This window comes from Oryctolagus cuniculus, chromosome 1, assembly GCF_964237555.1.
Source record: "Oryctolagus cuniculus chromosome 1, mOryCun1.1, whole genome shotgun sequence".
In the NCBI taxonomy this organism is placed as follows: Eukaryota; Metazoa; Chordata; class Mammalia; order Lagomorpha; family Leporidae; genus Oryctolagus; species Oryctolagus cuniculus.
This window is the reverse complement of record NC_091432.1, coordinates 219,234,754-219,246,713: the sequence shown is the minus strand read 5'-3', so window position 1 is coordinate 219,246,713 and position 11,960 is coordinate 219,234,754. Positions and strand designations below refer to the sequence as shown.

Genomic DNA, 11,960 nt, shown 5'->3' with positions numbered 1-11,960 from the left:
AAAACTTATGCCAGAAAAATATAAAGGCCCATAGAAACTACGATGAACAACTATATGCTAACAAAATGGAAAACCTTGAAGAAACATCAAATTCATAGATATACAAAACTTACCAAGATCAAATATAAAAAAATATACAAAAGCTAACCACACCAACTTAGATAATGAAAGTGAAGCTGTAATTTCAAGTTCCCCATCAAAAAAACAGTCCAGGATTTGATAGCTTTACAACTGAATTCTTTACAACTTTTAAAGACGACCTAAGACGGCGCCGCGCCTCAATAGGCTAATCCTCCACCTAGCGGCGCCGGCACACCGGGTTCTAGTCCCGGTCGGGGCGCCGGATTCTGTCCTGGTTGCCCCTCTTCCAGTCCAGCTCTCTGCTGTGGCCTGGGAGTGCAGTGGAGGATGGCCCAAGTGCTTGGGCCCTGCACCCCATGGGAGACCAGGAGAAGCACCTGGCTCCTGCCTTTGGATCAGCGCGGTGCGCCGGCCGCAGCACGCCAGCCGTGGCGGCCACTGGAGGGTGAACCAATGGCAAAGGAAGACCTTTCTCTCTGTCTCTCTCTCTCACTGTCCACTCTGTCTGTCAAAAAAAAAAAATGAACTAACTGCCTTACTTATCAAAATATTCCAAAAAATTGAAAAGAATGGAATTGCACCAAGTTATTATGAGGACAGCACAAAGAAATATACACACAGTACAAAGAAACCTACACACTAGTATCTTTGATGAGCATAGACAAAAATAATTCTCAACAAAATATTTTAAACATAATCCATCCAAGACATCATACATCATGTTCACGTGAATTTATCTTGGGGATGCAAAGGATAGTGTGACATTTGCAAATCAATAAATGTAATACATTACATCAACAGAATAAAAACCAACTGGCATATGATGATCTCAATTAATGCAGAAAAAGCATTTGAAGTGATGCAAAGAGGTGAAAGAGTTCTAAGTGAAAATTATAAAACACTGGTGAAAGAAATCAAAGAAGACAAAAATATGGAAAAATAGTCCAGGTTCAGAGATGGAAAGAATTAGTTTTGTTAAAATCCCCATATTACCCTTTCTCCTTTCCTCCGCCATCGTGGTGGGTGTCCCTGATTCTTCCTCGCCATGTCTTCTCACAAGACCTTTAGAATCAAGAGGTTCCTGGCCAAAAAACAAAAACAAAACCGCCCCATTCCGCAATGGATTCGGATGAAAACTGGTAATAAAATCAGGTATAACTCCAAGAGGAGACATTGGAGAAGAACCAAGCTGGGTCTATAAGGAATTGGACTTGAATGGCGTGCTCATTTCTTCTGTCTCAATTTCACAATGTCACTATCACCACATCAAGCTGAAGATGTCACCATCATCTGGACAGCTGGACATGTTTGATTAGGGCTGTGACCAGTGGGCTGGTTCAGTAATAAATATGTGAGCCCTTTTGAAAAAAAAAAAAAAAACAAAAAACAAAAAACAAAAAACAAAACAAAAAATCCCCATATTACCAAATACAAGCTACAGATTCAATGAAATTCTCTTCAAAATACCAATTACTATCATTACAGAATTAGGGAAAACAATCCTAAAATTCACATAGAAACACACAAAAAAAAAAACCAGAATAGCCAAAGTGATAAAAATAAAATATGATAAAATTGAAGGCATCACAATATCACAATTGAAAGCACACTACAAAACGATAGTAATTAGCATAGCATAGTCCTGGCACAAAAGTCAACACATGATTATAGGCACAGAAAAGAGAATCCAGAGATTAAACCATTAATTTAGAGCTAACTGATATTTTACAAATTTGCCAAAAACATACATTGGAGAAAGAATATTCTCTTCAAAGAAGAGTGATGGCAGAACTTTATATACATATGTAGAAAAATAAAATTTGATCCCTATTTCTTACCACATACAATATTCAACTAAGGATGGATCAAAGACCTAAATGCAAGACCTGGAACTATAAAACTGAGGTCATTTGGGGACTGAACCAGCAGGTGAAATCTGTGTGTGTCTGTATGTGTGTATGTCTATATGTGTGTGTAAACATGCACATCTGTCTGCCTTTTAAATAAATAAATCTTTAAGAAAAGAAAACATTGGAAAGAGTATCTTCTTTCCTTCTACCGGTTAACATTCCTGTTCATTCCTAGTTTTGAATATGAGAATGTGATATAAGGATACAATTGATCCAATCAGGATCCATCTCCATAGAGATGGGAGTGGAGCCAATTCCCTTAATTTTAAGACTCAGAAATATAAAGCGTAGTACATTAGATACAAAAAGGAGCAACTAACAAACTTTCTCAACTTTGGTCTCAACCTATTTTTTTTACCCTTACCTCCAGATTCCATGGGTGCTGAAGTACTTTTGGTTTGGCCAGAACGCCTTGATCTTGCAGAACTATTCTGCCCTATTTTTCTCATAAAATATCCTTCCCTCCCCATATTTTCTAAATCTTATTTGTTCTTCAAGGTCCAATCCAAACATACCCTCTTACATGCAGATTTTTGATACACAGCCAAGACCTTTCTCTACATTATTTCCAAGAACATGTAAATGTTCTTGCTTTATGAGACTGATAGTTTCCAACTTTGAATTCTATTCTGTTGCCTGTGTATTGCTCCTTCTATCCTCAAGTTATCTTAGAAAGAAGAGTGTGCTTTCTTTGCCGGTGCTTCAGCTTATACTGTCAAGTAGCTTCTGAGATTATTGTAGTGAACCCAACTAGTGAGTGGGTTTTGGAGTTCATCGTCCTGGTAACACACGTTCTGCACATTTCTATTACTCTCAATAACCCTACTCCTACCTTTTTCAGACAAGATTGGGTGCATTCAGGGTGGTATGGCCGTAGACTCCTACCTTTTTCAGAAAGAGTAAGGGTTTAGCATTCTGGGCAAGGATGGAGGGGGTGGGTAATCCATTCCTAGCTAGCAACTTAACTATCTGGTAGCCAATTCTTCACCTTGCTTAGTTACTTAGTGCAATGAGCTTGTCAACTAACAAGAGGAAAGCTAAGGAAGGGCCACCAAGTATTCAATTTTTTCCTATTTGAAATCAACCCCAATGCAGTAACTATGGGCAGTAAGTCAATAGTACATGGATTTAAAAAAAAAAAAAGACTTTTTCCTTCTCACTCCCTTCTTTCTCATAACATCATTCTAATAAGATGGCATGTATTAAATTAAAAAATCCTCTGTTTTCAGAAATGAATATTTAATGAAATATGGGACTACCATTAGTTTCTCAGGCATATGGGATAAGCAGGTGGTAGGAGACACACCACAGAGAAACTTAAATACCAATGCAACTATCAAGATCATTACTGAAGAACCAAAGCCTGGTCATTGAAACATTTAGGGTAACAAGTGACCCAATCATATTGTCACTCACTTTGCTGAATGCCCATCAGTTTTTTTTTTTTTTACTGAAGAAAAAATTGATAACTTTTCACTTTCAAATTTGGCTATTTTTATCTATGACCATATCATTTACAGATATCCTCAATTTAGCATATTTGAAATAAAACTGCAACAGATTTTTTTTTTTTTTTTACTTATTTGACAGGTAGTTAGGTGGTGAGAGAGACAGAGAGAAAGGTCTTCCTTCCATTGGTTCACCCCCAAAATGGCCGTTATGGACAGTGCTGTGCCAATCCAAAGCCAGGAGGCAGGTGCTTCTTCCTGGCCTCCCACATGGGTGCAGGCGCCCAAGCACTTGGGCCATCTTCCACTGCCCTCCCAGGCTGCAGCAGAGAGCTGGACTGGAAGAGGAGCAACTGGGACTAGAACCCAGTGCCCATATGGGATTCCAGCGCTGCAGGCAGAGGATTAGCCAAGTGAGCCATGGTACCAGCCCCTGCAACAGATTTTTAACATGACCAAAAAGACACTGATGAGATTGTATTCCATGTCAGAGTACCTGGGTTCATGCCCTGGATCTGCTTCAGATTTGAGCTTCCTGTTAACGTGCACTCAAGGAGATCCTCAGCATGTGATGGCCTTGGTATCTTTGTTCCTACCAATCATGTGGGAGACCTGGACAGAGTTCCTAGTTCCTGGCTTCAGGATTTGGGAAGTCAAGATTTGTGAGCATTTGGGAAGTGAGCATTTGGGATGAGAGATCTGTCTGCCTGTCCATGTCCATGTCTTTCTCTCTCTGCTTTTCAAAATTACTTAATCAATTTTAAAAAGCAGATTTTCCTTCTTGGTCTTGGCACTACTTCATTATCTCACTAGCTCCATCTTTCACCTTGTTCCTCAAACAAAATTGGGAGTCCTCTCTGATTCTTCTCTAACTTTGGCTTTACATATTAATCCATAACAAGTCCTGTAAATTCTATCTCCATATTTATTGCTGAATCCATCCATCTCTCTCTCACACTGATTGTCACTCAGTCCGGCATTTACTAATTGACTGTGAGAGTCACCGCATGGTGATCTCTAGATCGTCCCTGTCCAGTGTTCATCCACTCTCTGCTCAAGCAATAATCTGATCCTTGACTCCAACTTCCATGTCAATTCTCTTCACTCTTGTCCTCACTTAACCAAATCCTTAAACATGTCTTGCTCCCTCCATCCTCAGAGCCTTTGCACATGCAATTCTTACTTGAAATATTCTTTCTTCAGCCTGTTCTTAAGGACACACTGTCTCATCCCCTAAAATATTGCCTTCTTAGAATGACTTTTCTTCACCTACCTAAATATGGTCCACTATTATTTATTTTACTTCCTTGTTCAAATTATGTACTGTGTATTTTGTGTATGTATCTTTATTATCTTTACTTTTATGCTTCTGTATGTGTGTGTTTCTACAGTCAGGATGTAAATTTGCAGAGTAAGAATTGAGTTAGCTTTGGCCCTGGTACCTAACATTGTCACACTGTCAAGACTAGAATAAATACCTACTAAATGAAAAGAATGTATGCTAATTTATGCCTCTCTATTGAATTTCATAGGATGTTTGTTGAGTCTAAGTACTCCCTGAATATGAAAGAGTGGGTAATTTAAACTCTTTTACTATCTAAATAACTAATGTCATTTTGAAAAAGTATTCTCAAGAGTTGTGGTATTTAAAATTCTTACCACCAGGAAGTATTCTTGAAGGAACTGAATACACTTGAGGAAGACCATGAGAAAGACAAGCTGGAATCTGTGAAATATGATAATTTCTACCCTTATATGGCAAACCAGACTTTGCCAAACAAGAATCTCAAATCCACAGAGTCCTTGTGGTCTGTGATATGCCACCACAGTTCACCCAGTGACACTGAGCAATGTTTTCATGGGTTGAATGTGTAAGCTTCCAGCTCAGTCTCTACTCCCTTATCCTAATTGGGCATTTGCCAAAGTCTAACCCTTTATCCCTATTGTTTCTATTATAATTCTGTGTTCTATTATAACTCTGTGTTCTGAGAAATTTCACCTTATCTAATCTTTCTAGTTATCCAGTCTTCATTGACAAATCGTAACTCCAAGTTTCTAATCCTAAACCTCTGGTTTTTCCATCAGCCTGTATCATGGGTTTCCAATATTGTTTTGCAGTATGGATTTGAACCTGAGGCTGACAAATCTAAACCTCTCTTCCCTGTCCTATAAATTTCAACTCTATAATTTACTCTTTTCTCTCCTCAACACCTTATTTGCACATAACCTTATATTTTTTATTTATTTATTTGACAGATAGAGTTAGACAGTGAGAAAGAGACAGAGAGAAAGGTCTTCCTTCCATTGGTTCACTCCTCAAAAAGCCGCTATGGCCGGAGCTACGCTGATCCAAAGCCAGGAGCCAGGTGCTTTCTCCTGGTCTCCCATGTGGGCACAGGGGCCCAAGCACTTGGGCCATCCTCCACTGCCTTCCCTGGCTACAGCAGAGAGCTGGACTGGAAGAGGAGCAACCAGGACTAGAACTTGGTGCCCATATGGGATGCCGGCACCTCAGGTGGAGGATTAACCAAGTGAGCCACGATGTCAGCCCCCATAACCTTTTATTTTCACCTTACTAAATTTCCCTTATTTATATATAAAAATATGGAAGTGAGGAATGTTTCTCAGTCTTATTTTAGACAGTTGTAAAGATTGTGACCCCCTAATCAACTGTTGGTGGGAATGTAAACTGGTAAAGCCACAATGGAAGACAGTATGGAGATACCTCAGAAATCTGAATATAGACCTACCATATGACCCAACCAACTCACACCTAGGAATTTACCCAAGGGAAATGAAATCAGAAAACAAAGGAACTATCTGCACTTCTATAATTATTGTAGCTCAATTCACAATAGCTAAGACATGGAATCAACCTAAATGTCCAACAACTGAAGACTGGATAAAGAAATTATGGGATATGTACACTATGGAATACTATACAGCAGTAAAAATGAAATCCAGTTGTTTGCAACAAAATGGATCAATATGGAAAACTTCATACTTAATGACAATAGCCAGTCCCAAAGGGACTAATACCGTATGTTCTCCCTGATCTGTGAGAATAGTGGACCTAAAATAAAAGCTGTAGAAGTGAAATTGACACTTGAGAAACAATGACTTGAATAGCCCTCATTCTGACTGTCTAGGAACAGTTTTTTATTTTTCTTTTTTTCTTTTTTTCTTTTCTTTCTTATTTTCTTTTCTCTTCTTCATGCTATATGTTGAACTCTTTACTTAACATAGAGTTAATCATATGTATGTAACATCAATTGAAAATAGATTCCAATAAAAAATAACAGGGGGAGTAAGAAAGGGAGGAGGAAGTTTGTAACTACAAAGCTGTATAGTTCTGCATACAGTCCTATGGACTTACTTCTAAGGGTACAGTTTAAAAACTTGTCATGGGACTCTAATCTCATTAAAATTGGTGGTAAAAATGCCATCTTGATTGTTAAAGTGATCATATTGTGTTAAAGTGAACATATAGATAGCATTAAGTGTTAAAGAGATCAAATAACATCAAGTACCTGGTAATAATAATAGACCGAATTAAAAAGGAGGGAATGTCCAATGTGGGAAGCAGTCCACACAACATACTCCTAGAATGACGACCACTGTAAGTAAAACTCTGACCTCAGAATCAACCTTTAAGGCTTCCTGGTCTGGCAGAAAGACCTGTGAGAGCATTTCAAGTATGGAAAGCCAAGGAACAGTGGCAAAAAAAAAAAAATCTTACATGAAGGATCTCTGTGAGTGAGACCCTAGTGGAAAGGAGCCATCAAAGAAGAATGTACTTTTCTCTTAATGAAGGAGAGAACTTCCACTTTTCTTATGGCCTTGTCCAAATACTGATGGAGTCTGGTCACAAAAGGCTTCCATCGCCTTGGCAGCTCATGGCAAGAGCCTTGGGTGATCACTGACATCATAAATACGAGTGTTAATTGTTAAATGAACAACAGAAGTCGCTGTGCATATACTCCCCATGTAGGACCTCTGTCCTTAATGGGTTGCACTATGAGAATTAACTGAAAAACTTGTTCTCAAACTGTACTTTATATGTTGTGTGTGTAGGTGTGTTCAAACTGTTGAAATCTTTACTTAGCATAGAGTTTGTCCTCTGCATATAAAGTTAAACTAAAAATGAACCATAATGAAGAATGAGATAGGAGAGGGAGTAGGAGGTGGGACGGGAGTGGGAGTGTGAGGGTGGGTATCAGGGAAAAGAACCACTGTATTCCTAAAGTTGTACCTATGAAATATGCATTCATTAAATAAAAGCTTTAAAAAAAGACTGTGTCCTGCATAATTCTAAAGGGTGCTATTTATACAGCAGTCATGGTCAATGATGCCCTCTGAAGTTGCTCAGGAATTGTCTCTGACTCTCTTCTACTTCTTCCAACTTTTGTGCCAAACAGAAGCCTTTGTACATTGTGGGCACTAAGCATTTGCTGTTCACTGACTATTTTGGTGAAAGGTGAGGACCAAAAAATGTCAGAGTTGTCAAATCCACACCCTAAATCTACTGGTTTCCATAAAACACTTGCCATGTATCACATCCCATGTAACTTGTTCCATTCTGAAAAGAATGTATTTGTGCTAAGTGTTGTCAATTTATCTCTTGCTTCCTTGATTAATCCTCCTTTTGTGTAGGTATCAAGCTCAACAATGAAATGTGAAACTGAATAACAGTCATTTCCTGATGGCTCTGCCCAGAGATTGGTCATGGTTTACTCAATTAGAAAATTGGAACATGAATTTCCTATGTTGAGCTCTTAAATAATATACTTGAAGTAGTGATTGTCAGAGAACTCTTTCAATGAGGAAACTCAGAAACAACCTCTATGTCCTTTGAACTTAAGCACTCCATGCAATATGGGACGTGTGTTTCCCAAGTGGCATCTTAACTACTGTGCCAAATGCACCCCAATTTTTCATAATTTTCTCCCACAGTGTTCCTCATAAAAATTCTGGCATATCCTGACATTCAATAACTCTGAGTTAATGGATAAATCAATGATGACCAAGAATACTTTCCATTACTGTCCAGGATTCATTGAGGCACTATGTCCTACCCTCACAGAGCCTAGAATAGTTCTTCACCCATTGTAGCTATTCTGGTTGTATTGACCAGATGGTGAAGTATGAATATAACTGGAAGTTGATAGACAACCATACTGCAGTTTAATATTAAATTTAGTTAAACTCTTAGCTTCCTAAAGGTCAAAACAAGAGTGACTCATGATGGAGTAAGCCGATTTCATTGTCTACTAAAAAACAACATAAAAACATTAGTGTACAAGACATATGTAGAAATCAAAGAAGGAAGCTCATACTAGAAAACTCCTGATATCTTTCCTAGCAGTAACTTTCTAAGCTATATCTCTCCAGTCTAGCATATATCTGCATTTATAATGGAACCAACTTGAAGCAACTTATCATTCAGAATGCTTCCCTTTAATTGCCAGCCTCCACTTTCCCCAACAGAATTGCCACACTTCCTTGAGAAATTCATGATTTTCAAGGACAGTCAACAATCTACCTGCCTTTCAGTTATGCTTCAGATTTGTCTCTCTCCATTTTCTCCTCTTCTCCAAATCTCCTTTCTGCTTCCCTTGATTACTCTCCCTTTCCTCTCCAATCTTCTTACCAACATTTTTTGAACGTGAACCATGCATCTACATCTATATGTGACACCTTGTCAGCCATATACATCGTAAGATATTTATTCCCAACACTCATTCATGCCTGTTGTTAAAATTGCCATAGTAGTAGGCTACAATTCCCTGATGCCAGCTTAATGACAATTGGTAGAGTGGCTATGTGCTAAAAACTATACCTTCATCACCCTGAAATGATCACCTTTTCCCTCATCTCCTTGCTTTCAGCTCCCTCTTGTCACATCCTTAATAACATTCATCACAGTTAAAAATGTTGGTTCTAAGATCTGGGTCTGATACCTCCACTTACAGCAAAATTCCAGTCATTTATCTTCAGAATTCCTCCCACCTCTATCCAGTTCTCCTAAAGGGAAGTCACTTACTCTTGGCAGATGATTTAGCAGTATTTGTTCCTCCCTGTGTTTTGAACATTTCAACAGCACACATTAGTTTACCTCTTTGTATATTTACTTGCAAATGGAAGCTTGTTAACAAACATGAGAGTTGGATCGAAATCAATATTTTATATCTACTACTCATGCAGTCCATGTATGCTCCTTTCTTAAAGCATTGCTAAAAATGAGGAGATTGTAAAAATGATGGCCATAAACCGATTTGGATGCAGATTTATATCACTTCCCCATTGTTTTCTGTTCATTTATATTAAGTAAGTGCACATGTTGGTATGGTGTTTTCAAATAATATTATTCTCTTATTTAAAACTTTGCAAATAGGAGGGATAACAAGTATCACTCATCTACTTTAACACTTGTGTGCTTCCAAATTAAAAAGACATTTTCCTTTCTTGACCCTTGAGTTTATGGCCTATATTACTTGTGTAAATAATTTACAAAGAGAAGGAAGTCTCTATGAAGATTGTATGCTATATCTACATCTGTCTAGTTACAATTTTCACAAATTTAAAATGACTTTTTTAGCTTGTAACTGTGTATCATTTGTTTACCTTTAATTGATTTTACAAACATTGGAAGGACAGATATTTAATATTAATTATGCAAAAGACCAAGTCTGTAAGCTGATTTCCACCAAAGACATTTTGGAAAAAAGTTTACTATAAAATTAACTTTGAAAATATGTTAGAGAGATGGAAATTCTATCCTATAAATGGCATAAATACTTCTTGAGGATACTTAACTCATGACCCCAGAAGGATTTTAGAGCAAGAGGGCACATTTTTTTAATAAAAAAAAAGCACATTTGTTATACTGAGTCTTTATTTTCCATTAGTACTTTCAAATTCACAAACTGTTCCCATTTGATCCTCCCAGTAGGCCTGAGTGGTTGGCAGAGGAGTAAAAATAACCACCATTGAGAAGTTCTATTCTCTAAGACTTCAATCTAAGACCTCATGGATGTTCCAGGCTATCATATGAGATGAGCAGTACTGTCATTTTGATTTTACAGATGGGGGAATAAGGCACCACTAGTTTGGAGTAGAGTTAGCATACAAACCCAAGCTGCTTTCTCTACAGTTTTTGTTCTTTGTTTGTTTGTGACAGGCAGAGTGGACAGTGAGAGAGAGAGAGAGACAGAGAGAAAGGTGTTCCCTTTGCCATTGGTTCACCCTCCAATGGCCACCGCGGCTTGAGTGCTGCAGCCGGCGCACCATGCTGATCTGAAGCCAGGAGCCAGGTGCTTCGCCTGGCCTCCCATGGGGTGCAAGGCCCAAGCACTTGGGCCATCCTGCACTCCCTGGCCACAGCAGAGAGCTGGCCTGGAAGAGGGGTAACCGGGACAGAATCCGGCGCCCCGACCGGGACTAGAACCCCGTGTGCCAGCGCCACAGGCAGAGGATTAGCCTATTGAGCCACAGTGCTGGCCAGTTTTTGTTCTTACAACAAAAAGACTTATTCTCCACAGCCCGCAGGAAGAATCACCTGCTTAAAGAAGGGATACATTGATAGCTAAGATATTAGGGGAGCCTCTTGATGTACAAATACAGTACCAAAAAGCCAATATGGAGGGCTTAATCTCTAAAAACGCAGAGATATTGGTGGGCCTTTTCACCCTAGCTGAATGGGGCCCCCAGTGTGGACATTAGACACACAATAAAGGGCCTTCTAAAAAATTCGCCTTTTAAAAATGCTGTCTCAAAAAATCATTTGTGCAGGGCCATGCTATGGTGTAGCAGATTAAGCCTTCACCTGCATTGACAACATCCAATATGGGAGCCAGTTCGAGTCCCAGCTGCCCCACTTCTGATCCAGCTCCCTGCTGGTGTGTTTGGGAAAGCAATAGAAGTTCCTGGTTCCTGGCTTCAGCTTGGCCCAGTGCTGGCCATTGTATCCATCGGGGAGTGAATCAGCAGATGGAAGATCTCTCTCGCTCTATCTTCTTGCTCTCCTTCCCTCTCTTTGTATCTCTGCCTTTCAAATAAATACATAAATCTTATAAAAAAAAACTAAAAAAGCCCTATGCATCTCTATAAATACTAAATAAAGTCCTGAAAAAATAAATAATTATATAAGGCCATTGAACCCTTAAGTATGACAGCCCGAATGGCACACTACATCCTCAGGCCTTCAACTCAGGAGGACTCCTCACTACTTGGGTTCTGTGGCGCTTTTTCCAGGTTCCAGCTTTCACTGAATTCTGTGAGGTTTAAGTCCTTACTCTGCCTCAGGCTAGACTTGAGCAAGCAACAATTCCTGTGTAAATTTCAGTTTTCTCATCAGAAAGAGGGAGAAGGCCAAATCCATCCTGCTGAGTGAGTTTTGATGTTTAACAATGTAGAAAAATACTGTGAGACATTGCTTGGAAAACTATACATTCCCATAAATTTTCTGGAACAAATATACTTCCCTACGCTTTCAATTAAAATCTTTCTAAATTATAACTCC

At 38.9% G+C, this 11,960-nt stretch overlaps 1 protein-coding gene across 1 annotated transcript; it reads left to right on the top strand.

Annotated features, from left to right (window-relative positions):
* Nucleotides 1-1,070: 1,070 nt before the first annotated feature.
* LOC108178776 (large ribosomal subunit protein eL39) lies at nt 1,071-1,448 on the top strand. The gene has a single exon (XM_017350038.3). It carries the CDS (start codon nt 1,127-1,129, stop codon nt 1,280-1,282), a length of 156 nt encoding a protein of 51 aa, XP_017205527.1. The 5' UTR covers nt 1,071-1,126; the 3' UTR covers nt 1,283-1,448.
* The last annotated feature ends 10,512 nt before the right edge of the window (nt 1,449-11,960 follow it).